General features: G+C 42.7%; 1 protein-coding gene across 3 annotated transcripts in view; it reads left to right on the forward strand.

Annotated features, from left to right (window-relative positions):
• The window catches only part of JADE2 (jade family PHD finger 2), a 398,257-nt gene that overhangs the window by 125,925 nt on the left and 246,453 nt on the right, over positions 1-25,879 (forward strand). For all 3 annotated transcript variants that reach the window (XM_040442544.1, XM_040442555.1, XM_040442550.1), the window contains one exon: positions 23,691-23,848. In XM_040442544.1, coding sequence (XP_040298478.1) covers positions 23,691-23,848 — 158 coding nt within the window. The remainder of the gene's footprint in view (positions 1-23,690; positions 23,849-25,879) is intronic.

Here is a 25,879-nt window from a genome sequence, read left to right on the forward strand (position 1 = left end):
GCAGCTCCGCACAAGATAGAACATGTCCTATTCTTGTCCGCAGCTGCGGACAAGAATAGGCATTTCTATAGGGGTGCCGGGCTGGTGTGTTGCGGATCTGCAATTTGCGGGTCCGCAACACACCACGGACGTGTGAATGGAGCCTAAGAAGAATGATTTTGAAGGGGGCAGTGAATGGATGAGAATTAGATGAGGGTATGTGATCGGCTCACATTAAAAAGGTGTGTGTTTAGGGAGCACCTAAAACTGTGGCCATTAGGAATTAACCTAATTACTTAGGATAGAGCATTCCGGAGAACTGGTGCAGTTTGGGAGAAGTCTTGGAGACGGAATGAGAGGTTCAGATCATAGGACATGTAAGTCTTACATCATTTGTGAGCGTGATGAGATGAAGGGAGTGCAGCACTGTGGAGAGCTCTGTGGCTGAGAATGAGCAGTTTAAATTGAATCCTATACTGTATAGGTAACCAGTGCAATGACTGACACAGGGTGGAAGTATTAGGCCCCTTTCACACGGGTGAGTATTCCGCGCGGATGCGATGCGTGAGTTGAACGCATTGCACCCGCACTGAATCATGACCCATTCATTTCTAGGGGGCTGTTCACATGAGCGATGATTTTCACGCATCACTTGTGCGTTGCGTGAAAATCGCAGCATGCTCTATATTCTTCGTTTTTCACGCAACGCAGGCCCCATAGAAGTGAATAGGGTTGCGTGAAAATCGCAAGCATCCGCAAGCAAGTGCGGATGCGTGTGCGATTTTCACGCACGGTTGCTAGGAGACTATCTGGATGGAGACCCGATCATTATTATTTCCCCTTATAACATGGTTATAAGGGTAAATAATAGCATTCTGAATACAGAATGCATAGTAAAATAGCGCTGGAGGGGTTAAAAAAAATAAAAAATAAAAAAAATGTAACTCCCCTTAGTCCACTTGATCGCGCTGCCGGAATCTCCTTCTGTCTCCTTTGCTGATTGTAGGAACAGGACCTGTGGTGACGTCACTCGGGTCATCACATGATCTTTTACCATGATGATGGATCATGTGATGGACCATGTGACGACCGGAGTGACGTCACCACAGGTCCTGTTCCTACAATCAGCAAAGAAGGAGACAGAAGGAGATGCCGGCAGCGCGATCAAGTGGACTAAGGTGAGTTAAATTATTTTATTTTTTTAACCCCTCCAGCGCTATTTTACTATGCATTCTGTATTCAGAATGCTATTATTTTCCCTTATAACCATGTCATAAGGGAAAATAATACAATCTACAGAACACCGATCCCAAGCCCGAACTTCTGTGAAGAAGTTCGGGTTGGGGTACCAAACATGCGCGATTTTTCTCACGCGAGTGCAAAACGCATTACAATGTTTTGCACTCGCGCGGAAAAATCGCACATTTTCCCGCAACGCCCGTGTGAAAGAGGCCTAAGAGTAGCTGTTAGATGAGCCTGGATAGGATAGATTGGAGAGGGGAGAATCTGGTGAGGGGGACATTAATTAGTCCGGAGTTACAGGAATGGATCTGGGCAACTATGTGAGTTTTTGTTGTTTCCACAGTAAGAAAGGGGTGGATTCACTTTAAGATGTTAAGATGTTACTGAGCAGATTTTTAAAATGATAGATATGTGGCTTTCTTGACTTCCGCAGTATTGGGATGGAGCATCTGGAAGATATTTTAACAGCTATGTGCATTGTGTGTATGTAGACAAACAATGTTCTTAAATATATACCTAGTTGGTGTTGTATCCCACCTACTCAGAACAATTCTTGACAGCTTGTTTGTGAAAAATACATTAGTAACTCTATTATGCTCTATCCCACAGCCACCGGGTGACCTTTTAAATGTGTTGCATTATCTTATCTGCCTATTGTGTATTCTAATGATTTTACGGTTTTGTCTCATACCTTTTTCTTTCATGTAACAGTGACTCATTCTCCCAACAAAAAAGTGTGTGCTTCCTTTCTGTGGAGTTGCCATCATTTCATTTTTCCTGAGCACCAGTGCTGGTTATTACATTTGTGTTTGAGCGTCCTAAACTGTTGCTCACATTGTTTGTTATAGCAATTAACGTCACCCATGCACAACCGTAAAAAGCCGCGTTGCTAAGCAGCCAGGCTTTTATAGACAATGTGTACATTTCTGCAGAACCCAAGAAATAGTAAACAGTCATAGTAAAAAAAAAAATAATCATCTCCCTTTTTCCCTAAATTTACTCTATTCTATCAAACCTCTGGTTTATCACTGTCCAGTTTAACATTTGTTCGGCTTTGATAAATAATTCAGTGGGGTTTGAGTAGAATAATTGAGTCCTTTTTCACTCTCAATCTTAGGCAATTCAGTTGTGAAAAGCATTTTGATTAGTGCTTGAGTGGATTAGTTGATGCAGGATTTCCCGTTTGCTGATAGGTTTCTCTTCAGGCACATCACTTAGACAGGAATTGAAATCTTAAGATTTATGTTCCATCAAGATATACTTTGTAACAGTATGCTTTGAGAAGCCAGTGGATGAGAGTCCTGTTACTTACAAGTCATGACTACCTACGATCCACCAAGTATGGGCAGTATGGGTTGGCATCCCTGTAATGAGTCTTGAAGTAAAAGCTATATATTTATATATAACATATCAGAAAGACATGCAAAGGCAGATTCCTTATTCACAATCTGTTGAAATATGTTTAGTAAACTAATTTGTCTTGAGCTGTCTTTTTTTTTTTTTTCTTTCTTTTTACACCATTTCTATTTTTTCAGAGTTTTGCAAAACTAGAAAGAAAAGTGATAATAATAAAAAAAAAGCACTATAATTGCTACGAGCACAATTTTGGTTTTGTGGCAACACAGAAAAAGTATATAAATGCCAGCTCAAACAAGTTAATACCCAAGAATAAGATAAAATGGACACTAGCCAGTACAGCACAATACAAATAACTGGTCAACAGGTTTTAAGAAAGTAAAATGTTTATAGTGAAAATAATGCACCTATGCTACATTATGAGTACTGCTGGTTTCAGACAAGCATTATTGGGCTGCGCAACATGGCCCAGATGACTGCTGCATTTCCTGAACCAAATGCGGCTCCAGTGATCTGATCTCACCGCATAGTAGTAATCTAGGATGCTGTGAGCTCCAGCCCGACCACGAGTCTGCCAAGTACTTACATGATACTATATGTGCAGAACAGTAGACACGCACTCAGATAGGAACTCACAGCAACATAAATCAGTATGATGCAGTCAGGTGAGCAGTGGTCAGTTTGGAAAATGCAGTTTTCACCTAGAGCATATTTCCTGGCTGGAACTCGCTCATGAGAAATTGGCCTAAGAGTCAATAGCAGAAGAATAACTTGGGTATAGTGCTCAACAGTAAGCTAAGCAGCAATATTCCTAGTTAGATCCAGAATCTACCTGTCTTAACCACCTGATGCACAGCTTGTTACTAAGAGGACTTTTTACTTAGTCTCCTTTTACCCTTGAATGTGATTTGTGCATTTCTCATTGTCACTACTAATACCTAATGCACTTTCTATTTCTTGATAAAGAAAATGTATCACATATACCGTATCTTTCAGACTATAAGACGCACAGGTTTAAACAATAGAAAATTTGAAAACAAATAAAATAATCTACTTATTAAATCTGACCTGGTGGTTTAATTAAATGGAGGGGTAAAGGTCACTAACTTTGGGTTCTAGTGTAGGGGGGATAGTTCTGGCCAGCTCCTGTTAACCTTAGTCATCTGCTTAGTCTTACTATTGTAACAAAGAGCAATGGTGCCTGTGGCCACCTCATTAAATGTAAGTGCGTCTCCTGTCCTTGTTCTGCAGTGTCCTGCCATGCAGCTTCTACTACATTTATTTATTTTTTTTAGGTAATTTTTTACTCTCCATGATAATCACATTACAGAAATACATACACTGCTCTGTAGTACGCACATTATACATACACACAGCAGTGCAGTACGCACATGATACTGAAATTTGATTTTCCACTTTGATTTTGAGTATCATTCCAAATCCATACCCCCATGGGATATTCATTTTGATTTACATTGATTATTTTTAGGTTTTATTCTTCTCAACCCATTCCATTTTGTAATGAATAAAGAATTGCAAAGGGAGTGAATAATTGGTGCCCTGTCTGCAGTCTAACTGCTGGGATACTCATGTTGTACGTGTGGGAGTACAAGTCCCAGCTGTACAATACAATGACGTTGCTGATACACACAGGATCCTATCCGTACCTGTTATTGTGCAATGAGTACAAAGGAGAGAACGGGCAGCACGGTGGCTCAGTGGTTATAGCACTGGTGGCTTGCAGCGCTGGGGTCCTAGGTTCGAATCCAACCAAGGCCAACATCTGCATGGAGTTTGTTTGTTCTCCCCGTGTTTGCGTGGGTTTCCTCCGGGTACTCCGGTTTCCTCCCACATACTGATAGGGACCTTAGATTGTGAGCCCCATTTGCTTAAAGGGGTTGTCTCATCATGGACAATGCCCCCATTGTCTCATAGGTGCAGGTCCCACCGCTGGGACTCACACCTATATCGAGAAGTGAAGGATGGCGCCCTCCGATTGCTGGCTCGGATTTTTCCGTCTTGGGAGAAAATGAATGGGACGCTCCCATTCACTTCTATGGGAGGCGGCTTGGTGGTGGCCGGACTGGAGTCCTCCAGCCACCACCTTGCGGGGCTCCATTCTCGATATAGGTGCGTATCCTAGCGATATGCCTATGATAAGACAACCCCTTTAACTACATACAAAGAATAAAAAAATAACTTGGACAACCCCTTTAACAAAAACAGCTACACAGCTGACATATGAACACAGTTTCCGGCTGTATATACGCCTGACAGTTTTGCTACACAGCTGATATATATTCATGCATACATAGCTCTGCTGCATACACATCTATGTCTCTCTCTCTCACACTCACACATTTGCTCACTATTCTCTCCTGCCTGCACTAATCACACATACTGCTGTCAGACAGGGAGAGAGAGGTGTACAGACACACACCTTTCTCACTGATCAGGCAAAGCACTGCATGAGCACTCTGCTGGATCATTAAGAAAACAGTCTGGGAGATCTAGGACTGCTGGAGCACCCTCAACGCTGAATATAAGGCACAGGCACTTAATAGCAAAAAAAATTCTTGCTTAAATGTGCCTCTTGTATAGTCCAAAAACATGGTAGAGGAGAACCTGCAGGCTTTATAATAATAATAAAAAAAAAAAAGTGACTTTAATTATTTAACCCCTTAGGGACGCATGACGTACCGGTACGGCATGTTTCCCGAGTCCTTAAGGACCCATGACGTACCGGTATGTCATGGCTTTAACCACCTCCGGACCGCCTAACGCAGGATCGCGTTCCGGAGGTGGCAGCGCTGCGCACAGTCACGCATATACGCGTCATCTCGCGAGACGCGAGACTTCCTGTGAACGCGCGCACACAGGCGCGCGCGCTCACAGGAACGGAAGGTAAGAGAGTTGATCTCCAGCCTGCCAGCGGCGATCGTTCGCTGGCAGGCTGGAGATGTGTTTTTTTTAACCCCTAACAGGTATATTAGACGCTGTTTTGATAACAGCGTCTAATATACCTGCTACCTGGTCCTCTGGTGGTCCCCTTTGTTTATATCGACCACCAGAGGACACAGGTAGCTCAGTAAAGTAGCACCAAGCACCACTACACTACACTACACCCCCCCCCCCCGTCACTTATTAACCCCTTATTAGCCCCTGATCACCCCTGATCACCCCATATAGACTCCCTGATCACCCCCCTGTCATTGATTACCCCCCTGTCATTGATCAACCCCCTGTAAAGCTCCATTCAGACGTCCGCATGATTTTTACGGATCCACTGATAGATGGATCGGATCCGCAAAACGCATCCGGACGTCTGAATGAAGCCTTACAGGGGCGTGATCAATGACTGTGGTGATCACCCCATATAGACTCCCTGATAACCCCCCTGTCATTGATAACCCCCCTGTCATTGATTTCCCCCTGTAAAGCTCCATTCAGATGTCCGCATGATTTTTACGGATGCACTGATACATGGATCGGATCCGCAAAACGCATCCGGTCGTCTGAATGAAGCCTTACAGGGGCATGATCAATGACTGTGGTGATCACCCCCCTGTCATTGATTACCCCCCTGTAAAGCTCCATTCAGATGTCCGCATGATTTTTACGGATGCACTGATAGATGGATCGGATCCGCAAAACGCATCCGGACGTCTGAATGAAGCCTTACAGGGGCATGATCAATGACTGTGGTGATCACCCCATATAGACTCCCTGATCACCCCCCTGTCATTGATTACCCCCCTGTCATTGATTACCCCCCTGTAAAGCTCCATTCAGATGTCCGCATGATTTTTACGGATGCACTGATAGATGGATCGGATCCGCAAAACGCATCCGGACGTCTGAATGAAGCCTTACAGGGGCATGATCAATGACTGTGGTGATCACCCCATATAGACTCCCTGATCACCCCCCTGTAAAGCTCCATTCAGATGTCCGCATGATTTTTACGGATGCACTGATACATGGATCGGATCCGCAAAACGCATCCGGTCGTCTGAATGAAGCCTTACAGGGGCATGATCAATGACTGTGGTGATCACCCCCCTGTCATTGATTACCCCCCTGTAAAGCTCCATTCAGATGTCCGCATGATTTTTACGGATGCACTGATAGATGGATCGGATCCGCAAAACGCATCCGGACGTCTGAATGAAGCCTTACAGGGGCATGATCAATGACTGTGGTGATCACCCCATATAGACTCCCTGATCACCCCCCTGTCATTGATTACCCCCCTGTCATTGATTACCCCCCTGTAAAGCTCCATTCAGATGTCCGCATGATTTTTACGGATGCACTGATAGATGGATCGGATCCGCAAAACGCATCCGGACGTCTGAATGAAGCCTTACAGGGGCGTGATCAATGACTGTGGTGATCACCCCATATAGACTCCCTAATTACCCCCCTGTCATTGATTACCCCCCTGTAAAGCTCCATTCAGATGTCCGCATGATTTTTACGGATGCACTGATAGATGGATCGGATCCGCAAAACGCATCCGGACGTCTGAATGAAGCCTTACACGGGCGTGATCAATGACTGTGGTTATCACCCCATATAGACTCCCTGATCACCCCCCTGTCATTGATCACCCCCCTGTCATTGATCACCCCGCTGTCATTGATCACCCCCCTGTCATTGATCACCCCCCTGTCATTGATCACCCCTCTGTAAGGCTCCATTCAGATATTTTTTTGGCCCAAGTTAGCAGAATTTTTTTTTTTTTTCTTACAAAGTCTCATATTCCACTAACTTGTGTCAAAAAATAAAATCTCACATGAACTCACCATACCCCTCACGGAATCCAAATGCGTAAAATTTTTTAGACATTTATATTCCAGACTTCTTCTCACGCTTTAGGGCCCCTAGAATGCCAGGGCAGTATAAATACCCCACATGTGACCCCATTTCGGAAAGAAGACACCCCCAGGTATTCCGTGAGGGGCATATTGAGTCCATGAAAGATTGAAATTTTTGTCCCAAGTTAGCGGAACGGGAGACTTTGTGAGAAAAAAATTAAAAATATCAATTTCCGCTAACTTGTGCCAAAAAAAAAAATTTTCTATGAACTCGCCATGCCCCTCATTGAATACCTTGGGGTGTCTTCTTTCCAAAATGGGGTCACATGTGGGGTATTTATACTGCCCTGGCATTCTAGGGGCCCCAAAGCGTGAGAAGAAGTCTGGTATCCAAATGTCTAAAAATGCCCTCCTAAAAGGAATTTGGGCACCTTTGCGCATCTAGGCTGCAAAAAAGTGTCACACATCTGGTATCGCCGTACTCAGGAGAAGTTGGGGAATGTGTTTTGGGGTGTCATTTTACATATACCCATGCTGGGTGAGAGAAATATCTTGGTCAAATGCCAACTTTGTATAAAAAAATGGGAAAAGTTGTCTTTTGCCAAGATATTTCTCTCACCCAGCATGGGTATATGTAAAATGACACCCCAAAACACATTCCCCAACTTCTCCTGAATACGGCGATACCACATGTGTGCCTAGGTGGGCAAAGGGGCCCATATTCCAAAGAGCACCTTTAGGATTTCACAGGTCATTTACCTACTTACCACACATTAGGGCCCCTGGAAAATGCCAGGGCAGTATAACTACCCCACAAGTGACCCCATTTTGGAAAGAAGACACCCCAAGGTATTCCGTGAGGGGCATGGCGAGTTCCTAGAATTTTTTATTTTTTGTCACAAGTTAGTGGAAAATGCTTATTTTTTTTTTTTTTTTTTCATACAAAGTCTCATATTCCACTAACTTGTGACAAAAAATAAAAACTTCCATGAACTCACTATGCCCATCAGCGAATACCTTGGGGTCTCTTCTTTCCAAAATGGGGTCACTTGTGGGGTAGTTATACTGCCCTGGCATTCTAGGGGCCCAAATGTGTGGTAAGGAGTTTGAAATCAAATTCTGTAAAAAATGACCTGTGAAATCCGAAAGGTGCTCTTTTGAATATGGGCCCCTTTGCCCACCTCGGCTGCAAAAAAGTGTCACACATCTGGTATCTCCGTAATCGGGAGAAGTTGGGGAATGTGTTTTGGGGTGTCATTTTACATATACCCATGCTGGGTGAGAGAAATATCTTGGCAAAAGACAACTTTTCCCATTTTTTTATACAAAGTTGGCATTTGACCAAGATATTTATCTCACCCAGCATGGGTATATGTAAAAAGACACCCCAAAACACATTCCTCAACTTCTCCTGAATACAGAGATACCAGATGTGTGACACTTTTTTGCAGCCTAGGTGGGCAAAGGGGCCCACATTCCAAAGAGCACCTTTCGGATTTCACAGGTCATTTACCTACTTACCACACATTTGGGCCCCTAGAATGCCAGGGCAGTATAACTACCCCACAAGTGACCCCATTTTGGAAAGAAGAGACCCCAAGGTATTCGCTGATGGGCATAGTGAGTTCATGGAAGTTTTTATTTTTTGTCACAAGTTTGTGGAATATGAGACTTTGTATGAAAAAAAAAAAAAAATCATCATTTTCCACTAACTTGTGACAAAAAATAAAAAATTCTAGGAACTCGCCATGCCCCTCACGGAATACCTTGGGGTGTCTTCTTTCCAAAATGGGGTCACTTGTGGGGTAGTTATACTGCCCTGGTATTCTAGGGGCCCAAATGTGTGGTAAGGAGTTTGAAATCAAATTCAGGAAAAAATGAGGAGTGAAATCCGAAAGGTGCTCTTTGGAATATGGGCCCCTTTGCCCACCTAGGCTGCAAAAAAGTGTCACACATCTGGTATCCCCGTACTCAGGAGAAGTTGAGGAATGTGTTTTGGGGTGTCTTTTTACATATACCCATGCTGGGTGAGATAAATATCTTGGTCAAATGACAACTTTGTATAAAAAAATGGGAAAAGTTGTCTTTTGCCAAGATATTTCTCTCACCCAGCATGGGTATATATAAAATGACACCCCAAAACACATTCCCCACCTTCTCCTGAGTACGGAGATACCAGATGTGTGACACTTTTTTGCAGCCTAGGTGGGCAAAGGGGCCCATATTCCAAAGAGCACCTTTCGGATTTCACAGGTCATTTTTTACAGAATTTGATTTCAAACTCCTTACCACACATTTGGGCCCCTAGAATGCCAGGGCAGTAGAACTACCCCACAAGTGACCCCATTTTGGAAAGAAGAGACCCCAAGGTATTCGCTGATGGGCATAGTGAGTTCATAGAACTTTTTATTTTTTGTCACAAGTTAGTGGAATATGAGACTTTGTAAGAAAAAAAAAAAATCATCTTTTTCCGCTAACTTGTGACAAAAAATAAAAAGTTCTATGAACTCACTATGCCCATCAGCGAATACCTTAGGGTGTGTACTTTCAGAAATGGGGTCATTTGTGGGGTGTTTGTACTGTCTGGGCATTGTAGAACCTCAGGAAACATGACAGGTGCTCAGAAAGTCAGAGCTGCTTCAAAAAGCGGAAATTCACATTTTTGTACCATAGTTTGTAAACGCTATAACTTTTACCCAAACCATTTTTTTTTTACCCAAACATTTTTTTTTTATCAAAGACATGTAGAACTATAAATTTAGAGCAAAATTTCTATATGGATGTCGTTTTTTTTTGCAAAATTTTACAACTGAAAGTGGAAAATGTCATTTTTTTGCAAAAAAATCGTTAAATTTCGATTAATAACAAAAAAAGTAAAAATGTCAGCAGCAATGAAATACCACCAAATGAAAGCTCTATTAGTGAGAAGAAAAGGAGGTAAAATTCATTTGGGTGGTAAGTTGCATGACCGAGCAATAAACGGTGAAAGTAGTGTAGGTCAGAAGTGTAAAAAGTGGCCTGGTCTTTCAGGGTGTTTAAGCACTGGGGGCTGAGGTGGTTAATAAGCGATTGCGGCGCCGCGGGGGTTAATCGGTACAGGGTGCCGGCTGAAATCATTCAGCCGGCATCCTGTCACAACGCCAGGGGGGGTCATGTGACCCCCCTGTATCGGCGATCGCAGAAAACCGCAGGTCAATTCAGACCTGCGGTTTGCTGCGTTTCCGGTCCATTCGGGTCTCCGGTGACCCGATGAACCGGAAAAAGACTGCGATCGGTGTCGTGATTACACACCACTAATCGCAGTTCGAAGATTTGAAGAGGCGGTGCTGGCCATGGTGCTGATGGCTGCTGTCCAGGGTGCTGATTGGTGCAGGGGAGAGAGGCGCGAGATTCAAACTTCCTGCGCTCCTCTCTCCCCTCCTCTTCCTGTTCTGCACGAGCACCCTGCAGCACCGTCCTCACCTCGCTCCTGAGTCCCCCCTAATCGGCATCCATCACCCTCCTGCACCCATCGCCCTCCAGGTAGGTTAGGGTCAATGAGGGAGAGGCACCGTTAGGCAGGGATAGAAGGGAAAAGTTAGTTAGGAAAAAAAACAAAAAAATAAACTTTATCTAAAACTTATAGTTTTTTTGCTTTGAGACCCTAGACCCCCCTGCCACTTGCCCCCCCCCCCCCCCCCCCAGCCCCTGGAGACTCAGTTTCCGCCAATACATTCCCACTAAGCGGGCGAGGTATGGCGTGAAGCTATACAAAATTTGTGAGAGTACCTCAGGGTACACTTACAAATTTCGTGTGTACGAGGGGCGAAATTCCCGTATTGAACCCCCAGAATGTCCCCCCACTCTGGGTGTTAGCGGGAAACTCGTATGGGACCTTATGTACCCACTGCTAGATAAGGGTTACCACCTTTACATGGATAACCTTTATACTAGCATTCCCTTGTTCAGGTCCCTTGCCGCCAGATCCACGTCCGCTTGTGGGACCTTGCGGAAAAATCAGCACGGCCTCCCTGCCCACCCCCTCCAGGTACCTATCCCCAGGGGTGAGACCCGTGCCCTTACTAGTGGAAACCTGTTGCTGGTCAGGTATAAGGACAAGAGGGATGTCCTTGTACTGTCCACAATCCACGGTAACAGCACCACCCCCGTCTCTGTGTGAGGTACCGCGGCAACAGTCCTCAAGCCCGATTGTATCGTCGACTACAATCGGTATATGGGAGGAGTTGATCTCTCTGATCAAGTCCTCAAGCCATATAATGCCATGCGCAAAACCCGGGCATGGTACAAAAAAGTTGCGGTCTATTTGGTACAGGTTGCCTTGTACAACTCTTTTGTACTATCCCGAAGCGCTGGCAGCACAGGGACATTCCTCCAATTCTATGAGGCAGTCCTCAAAGACCTGATTTTTTTCAGACCGGGAAAGAGCAGGCCGGAGTACCTCAGGAATTGGAAGCGCCCGGATCGTCCCTGGCCAACATTTTCCAGGTGTGGTCCCCCATACTGGAAAGAAGGGACGAACCCAAAAAAGATGCAGAATGTGTTACAAGAGGGGGATACGGAAGGACACCACCACTCAATGTGACACTTGCCCCGATCATCCGGGCCTCTGCGTTATCGATTGCTTCAGGGAGTATCACACTTCCATTGAGTACTACATTTTTATAATCCCCAACAGTCCCCTAGAGAACATAAAAAACTATGTCTCTCAGACTTTGGAGACACGGAAATAATTTTTTTTCCCCAAAAAATATTAGTTTTAGTGCAGGCATCCTCAAACTGCGTCCCTCCAGATGTTGTAAAACTATAACTCCCAGCATGCCCAGACAACCTACAGCCATCAGCAGGGCATGGTGGGAATTGTAGTTTTACAACATCTGGAGGGCCACAGTTTGAGGATGCCTGCTTAGTGTCTCCAAAGTCTGAGAGCCATACATATTGGGCATCATCGCGTCCGTAAAAATCGTCTCTATAAAAATAACATTTAACCCAACCCCCCCGGATGAACAGCGTAAAAAAAAAAAAAAAAAGTGTAAAAAAAAGCCATTTTTTGTCACCCAACATCACAAAAAGTGTAATAGCGAGCGATCAAAATGTGATATGCACCCCCAATTAGTGCCAATAAAACCGCCATCTCATCCCGCAAAAAATGAGCCCCTACATTAGATAGTCGCCCAAAAAAAAAAAAAAAACTGTAGCTCCCAGGCTATGGAGATACTAAAATAATTTTTTTGGGTTCCTAAAATGATAATATAGTGTCAAATCTAAATACATTTTAAAATGTAGAAATATTAGGCATCGCCGCGTCCGTAAGAATCTGCCCTATAAAAATAACATTTGACCAAACCCCTGGAATGAACAGCGTTAAAAATATAAAATAAAAACTGTGCCAAAACACCCATTTTTGGGCAAAATTTCCATTTGAATCCTTTTTTTCCAGTAATAAAGCAAGGGTTAACAGCCAAACAAAACTAAATATTTATTTCCCTGATTCTGTAGTTTGCAGAAACACCCCATATGTGGTCGTAAATGGCTATATAGCCACACGGCAGGGCATAGAACGAAGGGAACGCCATATGGTTTCTGGAAGGCAGATTTTGACGGACTGGTTTATTTACACTATGTCCCATTAGAAGCTCCCCTGATGTAGCCTAGACTAGAAACTCTAAAAAAGTGACCCCATGTAAGAAACTACACCCCTCAAGGTATTCAAAAGTTACTTTACAAACTTTGTTAACCCTTCAGGTGTTCCACAAAACTAAATAGCGAATGTAGAAACAATTTTAGAATTTTAATTTTTTGTTACCTTGCCTCAAAAAAGTGTAATATAGAGCAACCAAAAATCATATTTACCCTAAAATAGTCCCAAAACAACAACCACCGTATCCTGTAGTCTTCTAGATGGGGTCACTTTTATGGAGTTTCTACTCTAGGAGTGCATCAGGGGGCTTGAAAGTGTAAATAAACCAGTCCAGCAAAATCTGCCTTCCAAAAACCATATGGCGTTCCCCTTCTTCTATGTCCTGCCGTTTAGCCAAATAGTAGTTTACGACCACATATGGGGTGTTTCTGCAAACTACACACTCAGGGCAACCCATTTTGAGTTTTGTTTGGCTGTTAACTCATTTTTTCCAGTAATAAAGTAAGGGTTAAAATGGAAAATTTTCCAAAAAATTGAAATTCCAAAATTGTTTCTCAATCTGACATTAACTCTTGTGGAACACATAAAGGGTTAACAAAGTTTGTAAACCCAGTTTTGAATACCTTGAGGGGTGTACTTTCTTAGATGGAGTCACTTTTTTGGAATTTCTATTCTAGGGGTGCAAGGGGGGGGCTTGAAATTGGACATGGTATAAACAAATCCAGTCCTGCAAAATCTGCCTTCCAAAACCCATATGGCGTTCCTCTCTTTCTATGTCCTGCCGTTTGGCCAAACAGTCGTTTAGGACCACATATGGAGTGTTTTTGCAAACTACAGAATCAGGGCAACCCATATTGAGTTTTGTTTGGCAGTTAACCCTTACTTTATTACTGGAAAAAATGGGTTAAAATGGAAAATTTTCCAAAAAATAGAAATTTCTAAATTCTTTCTACATCTGCCATTAACTCTTGTGGAACACCTAAAGGGTTAACAAAGTTTGTAAACCCAGTTTTGAATACCGTGAGGGGTGTACTTTCTTAGGCTCCATTCACACGTCCCCAAATGGGTCCGCATCCGTTTCCACAATTTTGCGGAACGGGTGCGGACCCGTTCATTCTCTATGGGGACGGAATGGATGAGGACAGCACACAGTGTGCTGTCCGCATCCGCATTTGCGGAGCGTGGCCCCGATCTTCGGGTCCCGCAGTTCCGCAAAAGATAGAACATGTCCTATTCTTGTCCGCAGCTGCGGACAAGAATAGGTATTTCTATAGGGGTGCCGGGCTGGTGTGTTGCAGATCTGCAATTTGCGGGTCCGCAACACACCACGGACGTGTGAATGGAGCCTTAGATGGAGTCACTTTTTGAAATTTCTATTCTAGGGGTGCAACGGGGGGCTTCAAATGGGACATGGTATAAACAAAACCAGTCCTGCAAAATATGCCTTGCAAAACCCATATGGCGTTCCCCTCTTTCTATGTCCTCCCGTTTGGCCAAACAGTAGTTTAGGACCACATATGGGGTGTTTTTGCAAACTACAGAATCAGGGCAACCCATATTGAGTTTTTTTTGGCAGTTAACCCTTACTTTATTACTGGAAAAAATGGGTTAAAATGGAAAATTTTCCAAAAAATAGAAATTTCTAAATTGTTTCTCCATCTGCCATTAACTCTTGTGGAACACCTAAAGGGTTAACAAAGTTTGTAAACCCAGTTTTGAATACCTTGAGGGGTGTACTTTCTTAGGCTCCATTCACACGTCCGCAAATGGGTCCGCATCCGTTTTTCACAATTTTGCGGAACGGGTGCGGACCCATTCATTCTCTATGGGGACGGAATGGATGCGGACAGCACACAGTGTGCTGTCCGCATTTGCGGAGCGCGGCCCCGATCTTCGGGTCCTGCAGCTCTGCAAAAGATAGAACATGTCCTATTCTTGTCCGCAGCTGCGGACAAGAATAGGTATTTCTATAGGGGTGCCGGGCTGGTGTGTTGCGGATCTGCAATTTGCGGGTCCGCAACACACCACGGACGTGTGAATGGAGCCTTAGATGGAGTCACTTTTTTGAAATTTCTATTCTAGGGGTGCAACGGGGGGCTTCAAATGGGACATGGTATAAACAAAACCAGTCCTGCAAAATCTGCCTTGCAAAAACCATATGGCGTTCCCCTCCTTCTATGTCCTCCCGTTTAGCCAAACAGTAGTTTACGACCCATATGGGGTGTTTCTGCAAACTACAGAATCAGGGCAGCCCATATTGAGTTTTGTTTGGCAGTTAACCCTTGTTTTTTTCCTGGAAAAAATTGATTATATTGGAAAATTTTCCAAAAAATCAAAATTCTTAAATTTTATGTCCATTTGCCATGAAGTCTTGTGGAAGACCTAAAGGGTTAACAAAGTTTGTAAAAACTGTTTTGAATACCTTGAGGGGTGTAGTTTGTAGAATGGGGTCATTTTTGGATGGTTTCTATTATGTAAGCCTCACAAAGTGACTTCAGACCTGAACTGGTCCATAAAAGTGGGATTTGGAAAATTTCTGAAAAATTTCAAAATTTGCTTCTAAACTTCAAAGCTATGTAACATCCCCAAAAATTAAAATATTATTCCCGAAATGATACAAACATGAAGTAGACATATGGGGAATGTAAAGTCATCACAATTTTTGGGGGTATTACTATGTATTACAGAAGTAGAGAAACTGAAACTTTGAAATTTGCTAATTTTTCAAAAAATGTTGTGAATTTGGTATTTTTTTATGAAAAAAATTAACTTTTTTGACGAAAAAACAATCTCAGAATGGCCTGGGTAAGTAAAAGTGTTTTAAAGTTATCATCACTTAAAGTGACACTGGTCAGATTTGCAAAAAATGGCCAAGTCCTTAAGGTGAAATAGGGCTGAGTCCTTAAGGGGTTAAACAATGTGTTTACCATAAACACTTGATTTAAATGCATTTTCTGGGAGTTGATATTGATGACCTATCTTCAGGATAAGTCATGATATTTGATCAGTGGAGCTCCAACACCCACCACTATTGCCAATCATCTGTTTGAAGACTCCACTGTGCTGCAAAGCAAGTGACATCATGTTCCTTAGTCATGTAGCGGCCTATTTGCAGCTCAGTCCCACCCATTGCATTGCTTGGTAAGCTGTGAGGAGGCCACAGCACTCATCAGAGCACCTTAACCAGGTGTTGGGCCCTCACTGATCTGATATTTATGACCTTACTTGAGGATAGGCTATCAGCATCAAACTCCTGGAAAACCGCTTTAAACAGTCATTTTCTGATGATACATTATCTTTCTGCATGTGAAAGGTATTGCCACAAATCATACTTCACTTTACTGGCAAACTCGCACAAAGAAGTATTCCTGTTCATTTACATATGATTATGAATCTGAATCGGCCTAGGATTACATTAGAATATTGTAATCCGATCATCTATGTACTAAATAGTCTGGAACTTTTTTTTTTTCTGTTGCAAACTAAACAAGAATTTTATAAGTAAACAAGTTTACTTTCCCATCCTATTCTAACAATAAAAAAATACTGCCTGAAGCTAATCATGCTAGTGATGTTGTATTATACAAACAGAGGATTTGACTCTGAATGAAAAGAATGTACTTTAAGATACAATCACTGGGGCACATTTAGTAAAGACTGGAGTTTCATGTGCCAATCTTGGTAAAGAAGTCTTCTGGAGAAAGATCCAGATTTGAGAAATGCATGCTGCGAGCTGGTGTAGATTTCAATTATAAATGACGCCAGTTATCTGGAGTGAATTATTGTAAATAGATTGTGGCCCCACACCTTCTCCTAAGCGCCGCAGACTTTTTACAAAAAGTGTTGAGTGGCAGAGAATATTAAAAAGAAAACCTTTTATTCATGTGCATTTGTCTATTCATGAGTCACTGTACTTTCACACAATTTCATTCAATAGAGAATGGTGTAAATGGCAAATTTCTAAATCACTTCATTAAAAAAATATGCCTGCATCCACCTGAGAAAAACGCTCTAAATTCATGGCCCCTAGGGGTCTAATTTCCACCTAATTTGCAGTCCACAGCCTATTGTCAGGCAAGATCCCTCCTAAGAGAAACAGTAGAGAGGAAGTGGGGATATGTCAGAGCTAGCTGAGATTCTGAGCCTAATAAAAGAAATGCTTCTACTCTGCTTCTGAATTCACAGGAGCCTCCTGCCTTTTCTGTAAGTGTGATTTCCCCCTCTCTATCTATTCTTTGTGGCTCTGGAGCTGAAAACAAACATGGTGGGAAGTAAGGGAAAGGATGTCACAGCAGTACAGTGCTGGCCGATTTCACAGAAGGGAGACGCCCCCTGCTTCTAAATGAAATGCATCTAGGTGTGCAGGGAATAATATAGCTGGGAACACTTTAGGAAAGCCCTAAAAAGACACATTCCTTCACAGTTATGATTATACAAAGAAGCACATCCATTATGCAGACTTTTGTTTTGAAAACTCAGGTACCCTTTCAGCCCCCAAAGCTTTTTCATTTCTGCTTTTCACTCCCTGCCTTTCCAGGGCCATAACATAATTTTTCTGTTCACATAGCCGTATAAGGGCTTGTTTTTTGCAGGACAAGTTGCACTTTTTAATTTGTCATTTAATATTATATACAATGTAGTAGGGAGCTGGAAAAAAAATCCAAATTGAAGAAAAAAAAAAGCTCAATTCCACAACAGTTGAGTTTTTTGTTTTTATGGTGTTCCCAATATGGTGAAACTGACTTGTTAATTTCATTCTCCAGGTCAGTATGATTGCGACATGTATGGTTTTTCTTGCATTTTAATACTGACAAAAAAAAATTTAAAACCTTGAAAAAAGATTATTATAATTTTTTTTTCCTTTTCATCACCATATTCTAACTCGACTTTTTTTTTTGTTATGATTACGGAGCTGTTGAGAGCTCGTTGTTTGAGGGGTGATCTGTATTTTTCATTGATACCATTTTAGGGTGTGTCTGACTTTTTGATCACTTTTTATTTCATTTTATGTGGGAGGAGAATTGACCAAAAAAAAACAGTTCTCGCCTGGGGGAGTCGGAGCACACCCAGAAGCATGCACTTCCGGCTTTTTGCTTGTACGAGTGCCGTGGTGACATTCGACTAAGGTATCTGAGAGGTTAAAATCTGCAATCAGCATTACTGCTGGTCACAGACATTAGTCCTGGATGCCTGCTTGTGAGGGGGCACCATCTTTAAAGTCCTAGCCAGCGCTGTACATGTATGGTGCTGGTTGGGAAGGGGTTAAAGTTTATCTTGATTATAAACTACATTCCATAAATCATAAGTATAAGCTAGAATAAGAAATGTTTTAGTATATCTTATTCAAAAATTACTTCTTTCTCTATTTTCCAGGCTCCATTCCTCCTCCCCACCCTCCCAAACTATGCCATCTCTTTGATTTCACTAATAAAATGTATCTCCTCTCCAGTGTTTATACTAAAAGGTACACTTTGTAATCCAGCCATGGCCTTTGTGGACAGCATTTCTTGGTAAAGAGAGAACAGTTGATGTAATGGCCCAGAGTTATACATTGTTTTTAGTTTTTCACACAGTGTTGTCTCTCCTTGCTGCAGGTGATGGGCTCAATACCGTCTTCTAAATTTTCGGCTGAGACCAGCTTCATCAGCGGAGAGAGCGCTCTAGGTGAATGCATCTTTCTGCTCATTTTAGAGATTGGTGGGGGTCTCAGCAATTGGACCTCACGGATCAAAACCTTTGATATGTCACTATGGCATATGAAAAGTTTGTTAAATATAAAGGTATGCTTTTCTGGGAACCCCAAAATTTTTACAGATGGCCAGAAATGCCCTAAAATAAACTCGCCTTCTCAATCCCCTGTGGTTCCAGCGCTGCCTCTCCAGTGGTCCCCACAGTCTGTCCCTGCCCCACAGCAGTGACGCCTCCAGCTACTGCACTTGTTTGCATTACATAAGCTGGTTGATCCACACTAAATAAGGATAATTATTAGGGCCCAAATGCTTTTTGTACCAGTCAGAAAAGTGTTCACTGTAATGTACTGTTGTTATTGGTAGCACGGCTTTCCAAGATACAGTATGCTTACATGACTCTGTATGGTGCCAAACGTCTTACACATTGCTGGCTCCATTCCTCTGTATCTGTGAAATAACAAGTTGTGTACAACCATTATCCTCATAGATAGGATTTGGAAACAAATGGTGTAATAAAGTATGCTGTGCCGTTGCTTTAAATGCTTCCTCAGTAAGACTGATAGTGTCGGACTGACTGTGCAGGGACCCCCCTCCCAACTGGTACCACCGAGCTGGACCTTTATTGCAGACTGCTAGGGTACTTTCACACGTTTTTCTCTTCCGGCTTAGAGTTTCATCACAGGGGCTCAATACTGGGAAAAAACTGATCAGTTTTATCCTAATGCATTCTGAATGGAGAGCGGATTGTTCAGGATGCAGCAGTTCAGTCCCTCTTACGGATTTTGGCCAGAGAAAATATCGCAGCATGCTGCGGTATTTTCTCCGGGAAAAATTCCAGAACACTTGCCGAAATGCCGGATCCAGCATTAATTTCTATTGAAATGTATTAGTGCATTGGCGCATCGACGGATCCGTTCTTCCGGTCAGCGCATGCACAGACCATAAAAATGTGAAAAAGATAAATACCGGATCCATGTTTCGGAATCCTCTGATGCAAGTGTGAAAGTAGCCTAATAGATTTTCCAGAAGTTATTACAAGGTAGATGCAAGTGCTTGATAGAACAGGCATGTCAGGGGAGGAGACGTGTCCTCTTTAATGCTTTCTCTACTTTCTCATCCATTCTTTATTTTGGCTTCAAAAACTGCATAAAAGAACCTGAACATGTGGCATCACCGTTACGCTCCATCTACAATTCACACCTGGTATTGGCTTCAAAAAACCTGAATGTGTAAACCCAGTGTAATGAACTCTTTCACTTTCAATTTAAAGCCTGACTTTGCAAAACTATTAAATTAGTGAGGATGTATGGGGAATGTCATGAGCCGTCACCGGGACATCAGGCTCTCATTAAAGCAGCCTTTGTAAAAATTCGGCAGTCTTGACAGAAGTCACTGTGACTCATGCTGGTGAACAGTCCGCTTTTGAGCCTGCTTCAGAAAGTACTGGTCATGGTTTGAGGCATAGAACCCACTGACATTGAGACACATAAATGATAAGGAAGAGATTTGTCAAGAAAGGGAAACTAGACATGACCGTCTTTGATTACAATACTCTTTTTCTCTTTATGGACATATGCATGATGTCACTATAGGTTTTGTTTTTTTACGGGATGGATATGACAGATTTGTTACGGGATGGATATTACAGACTTTTTTTTACTCCATAGTGCAATAGATCCCATTGATTAATTACACAATATTACACTTACCCTGCCTTTCAGAGACAACAGAATTTAGGTGTATTTTTATGTGTAGGGTTATAAACTCTCTGTGCTTGCTCTAAGATCATGTAATTTGGTCTGCTAGATAGACTACCCGTGAAGACATAAGAAATTTGAATTTCCTCTCCAGTTTTTTTACTTCCAGATACACCCAGCAGTTCTAACCCATTTCTGTTAGCCAACTTATATACAGTATACAGTGCTGTTGGAAAAAGACTTCCTGCAACCCAGAATACATGTTCAGCGTTTGGAAAGGCATCTCTAGACACGGTGACTAAGAAAAGATGGTGTCCATCTGTAGGCCATCTTTAGTCTGCATCGGGTGTAGTTTCCAAAACTGGGTCAAATCTTTGAGGGGTTTATTTTATTATCTCTCCTCAGAGCATGATATGTAAATTGTATGGAAAGAGAATATTAGTTCGAATATCCTCAAAATGACAACATATTTATTTTTATTATTAAAAAAATAATTTAAAAAAGTGCAAACAATTTAAGTTTTTTCATTTTAGATTTTTTTCCCCCCTGCCTTCCAAGAGCCATAATTCTTTATTTTTCCATTTATTTTTCCATATCATGGCTTGTTTTTTTGCACTTAACAATGTCACCATTTAACTGCTACATACACCACAATTTAACTGCATGTCATTGGTGCGTAGTGAATGAATGTAGAGACCATGCCATATGGGGTAATACAACTGGCACCCAGCCACACTAACTTGGATAGGAGATCTGATCCTGGTCATTTAACCCTTCAGAAGCCAAGGTTACTAGTGACTGTGGCATCTGATAGGTTAAAAAGATGGAGGAAGCTCCCTCTGTCCTCCAATCGGAGCCCTTAAGGTGAAAGTAGGGCTCTAATTGGTTGTTACGGCAGAATGGAGTCCTGTGAAGTCTCCTGGGACTGCCATAACAAACTGCCTATTAAGCACCGCCAGGAGCCACTAAAATATTATAGACCACTATATTATGCTATTGCAGTCTATGGTATAAGCGATCAGAGCAATTGTATATTCAGTCTGGGGCCTTGTAAAGGCTCTGGGACTGCCATAGCAAGCTGCCTATGGCAGTCTTTTACTTACAGCATCATTTGAATATGGCACATTAGAACTTTGGTTGGGCTGAAATTGACACAATCATAGATCACTATGATGCATTGAGTTCAGTTAAAGAGATGTGGTTGATCTGGGAAATGTGCCCTGCACATGGACCCACAAGGTAATGTTAACGCAGATTGAAGAGTATGATTGTTATAGCAGTTCTGAACCAATAGACCACTCAATAAGGAAGTAATGCTTATTTTGTTGTTTCACACAGTCTCCTACCTGTGCCCCAATATTTTGTAATCTTTGAAAATTCATTTAGTTTTTATATATTTCCTATGTATTGTAAAAAAAACAAGTTTATTTTAGGCAGTGTGTGAAATGAGCATACACTGCAGCCTGAAACTTGAAGGCAGTGTATAAAATAAACAAATCTGTACACATTCCCTCATCCTACTAATAAAATATTAATATGATGGCGCTGTTAGCATTCGGATAAAAGTTACTTACTCCCTTAAAGGCTTCTGTCTACAAGTTAGCAGAAGCTAGCAGTCTTGGTCCCATCTCCATCTGTGGCTTTATTTCAGAAAACTGAACTTTTTTATATATGCAGATGAGCCTCTAGGAGCCACAGGCGCATTGCCGTTGTTCCTAGAGGCTCTATTCTCCCTGCTGCTGTGCCCACTGCACGTTGATTGACAGAGCCAGGCAGTGTAAACATCATCATGCCAGGCCCTGACTTCTCCTTGTGTCTCGCCTTTTCCATGCGCTTCAGTACCCGACACAGGCGCAGTGCAGAAGAAAAACTGATGGCAAAAGCTCAAGACTAGGAGAAGTCACTGCCTGGCCCTGTCAGTCAACGTGCAGGGGTGCCGCAGTAACAGGGAGAACGGAGCCTCTAGAAGTTTCTTGCATTGTGGTTTTTGGCCTCATCCCCATGTCAAAGAGCATCTGGGTTTGTTGGGTATGTAGGTCTAAGGTCATATGTATGGGAGAATTTGGAGAGAGAGTTATTATCAAAACAAACATAATATCATCCATACAGAGAAAACATGGTGGTGGGAGGGACTGGTCACAATTGAGGGAAAGCTTAATGGAGCAAAGTGCAGAGATATTCGTAATGAAAATCTGATCCAGAGTGCTTTGGAGCACACACCTGGCTGAAGGTTCACCTTCCAAGAAGACTGACCCTAAACACACAGGAAAGACAACACTAAAGTGGGTTATGGACAACTCTGATTAGGGACAACAAAGATTTCTAACACTCGGTTTTTACTTTGTCATTATGGGGTATTAAGTGCAGAATGGTGGGTACATTTTTTTTATTTTGACACAAGGCCGTAACATAAAAAAGTGAAAGGATCTGAAGACTTTCCGAATGTATTGTATCTATTAAATTGTGTGTATTGTATACATTAAAGGGGTTATTTAAGACTTACAATAACAACCCTTCACCCACAATGCCTGGACTCATGGTGCTGACCATACTTACCTGGTCCCTTCCACCAGTTTCATTCCCTATTGCTTCAAGGCCATCTATGCATCTCGCCTACATGCAGATAGCAACATCTGTCTCATTAAGTTTTTTACATTAAAGGGGTTTTCCTATGACTAATTTAAACAATGAAAATCAGACATAATACATTACATGACAATCTCTTTCTAATAAAGCTAGAACCAGCCCTGGACCTCACATGATCCAGAGATCTCCCCATTCATTGCTCTGCTAGATTTCTATCAAGATGACAGCTCAAGGGGAGTTTTTCTGCTGCAGCTCAGGGGGCGTGTCTCAGCTCTCCCTATCACAGCTCAGGAGGCGTGTCTCAGCCCTCCCTATCACAGCTAAGGGTGTGTGTCTCAGCTCTCCCCATCACAGCTCAGGAGGCGTGTCTCAGCTCTCCCTATCACAGCTCAGGAGCCTTGTCTCAGCTCTCCCCATCACAGCTCAGGAACCGTGTCTCAGCTCTCCCTATCACAGCTCAGGAGCCTTGTCTCAGCTCTCCCTATCACAGCTCAGGAGGCGTGTCTCAGCTCTCCCTATCACAGCTCAGGAGGCGTGTCTCAGCTCTCCCTATCACAGCTCAGGCTATGCAAAATTTTTAATTACATGCAATTACAAAAGTATTTAGATCCAGGTGCTGGTTTGAAAACTGTAGGATGTTTTTGGTAGGACAACCCCTTTAACCTGTTTATTATTTTTCCAGGTTTTTCGTACCGATTTAATAACTGCAATGAAAGTTCCAGATTCCTTCCAGTTTGCACCAGATGACTTTTACATATTGGCTGATCCTTGGAGGCAAGAATGGGAAAAGGGAGTGCAGGTACCAGCAGGCTTAGAAGCAGTGCCTGAACCACATGTCAGGTAGGTAAAATCATTTGAGTAATGGCTGCACTATTAATTATGTAATGTATTCCATGGAATAGTTAAAGTGTACCTGTACTTTCAAATAACTTTTCATATGTCATAGCTGAAATGAGATGAAAGAAGACCTCACATAAAACTCTTTCCTCTCTGCTGAAGATGGGCTTAATAGCAAGTCTATGAGCTTGTATTGAGTCTTTCTCCCCTATCAAGGAGAGAGTGCTCTGTGTGAGCGCCTCTTTCTCCACGTTTTATTGATCTTCAGGGGTGTCAACAATCAGACTTGCTAATTAGAACGTTTGGTATGTCATGGTCATTTGCCCTGAGAAAGACTAAACTCCCAACACCTGACAAATTATCTGGAAACTGGCAACGGAGTCTTCCTTCTGTTCAGCATACAGGGGAAACCCAATATAAATTGTTGAGGCATTGGTAATATACTCCAGCATTGCTCCAGTCTCTTAAAGAGGACCTTTCATCTGTTTTACTTATAGGAGCTAAATACTTGTACTTACGGGGTACCCCCCGCTGATGTTGGGGAGGAAAAACCTCCCTGGCTGTGACGCTCTCCAATGTGATTGGATCGCGGCACAGCCAGGGAGAAGGAGACTCCCATTGAGAAACCCTGGCGTCTCTTCCTCCCTGTACCGATGCTCAGTATTTACATTCTAAGCGCGAAAACTTCAAGAGGGCGCAGCGGGGCGTAGTAGCGATGTTTTTAAAAAACAAAACAAAAAAAAACGGGTGGCAGCATCAGCAAGTACCCCGCAAGTACAGGTATTTAGCTCCTATAAGTAAAACAGATGAAAGGTCCTCTTTAATCCTTCCATATTGTCCACCTTTTAGCGTTGCCTTCGGTCAACTGGTATGCTTTTTCAAATATTGGGAGTGCCTTCTTTTAACTCTAAGGCCCCTTGCAAACAGTCATTCAGTTTTGTCTGGGATCGCATTCAGTTGTTTAGTTTTTATCGCGCCGATGCAATGTGATTTAATGTGTTTTTCACGCGTGTAATAAAAAGCTGAAGGTATACAAACAACATCTCTTAGCAACCATCCATGAAAAACGCATCGCATCCGCACTTGCTTGCGGATGCGATTTTCACGCAGCTCCATTCAATTCTATGGGGCCAGCATTGCGTAAAAAATCGCAGAATATAGAACATTCTGCGATTTTTACGCAACACAAGTTATACATAAAAACCAACGCACATGTACACAGCCTCATTGAAATGAATGGGTCCGGATTCGGTGCGGGCGCAATGCGTTCGCTCGTGTGAAAGGGGCCTAAGGGTCTGTCACACGGTGGATTTTGATGCAGTAAAAATCCACGTAAACCATGGCAGAAACTGCCATGGTTTCTGCTACAGTTGTTCAATCTACAGGCCGTGGACCCGCTTGCTGCTTATCTCCATTGAGCGGCAGTGCTGCCTCTTATTGAAAACAATGGGAGACAGATACCACTTGGCTGCTGGCAGAATTTTGGCATGTAGTTCGCACAAAAATTTTCACTGCAATTTCCGACATATGACGTCCCCTTATAGCTAAATGCCCTTCCTACCTGTTATCTACCTGTTAAGACCACATAGCTGCACATGACTATGGGGGCTGCCATCTTGCCTGAGCTGTTCTTAACAGCATCTACACCTGCATTGTGAACTGCAGCACTGTAATCCAGTCACTATATCCAGCGTACATGCCAGCTTTCAGCTGGACAAAAAATATTACATGCATATATGCCTGAAAGCTGCTGGATTATCGCTGGATCCCATTACAGTGAATGTGGACCTGGCTGTTTACGGTGATATCTGGCTATGCCGGATACATTGAACTCCGGCAGTCTGTTCCTCCGCCAGAACAGACTGTCGGAGTTCACAGTGCAGATTTGAACCCAGCCTTAGAAAGCATTAAGAAAATAGTTTTACGGCAGCCTCATGGTCCATAGACACAATGGTCAGAAGGAGACCTCATTGACTTCTATGGGAGAGTCTTCTAGGCATGCCCTGTGACTTGTGCAGAGGTCATTGTACAAGG

This window comes from Bufo bufo, chromosome 1 (genome assembly GCF_905171765.1).
Source record: "Bufo bufo chromosome 1, aBufBuf1.1, whole genome shotgun sequence".
Lineage (NCBI taxonomy): Eukaryota > Metazoa > Chordata > Amphibia > Anura > Bufonidae > Bufo > Bufo bufo.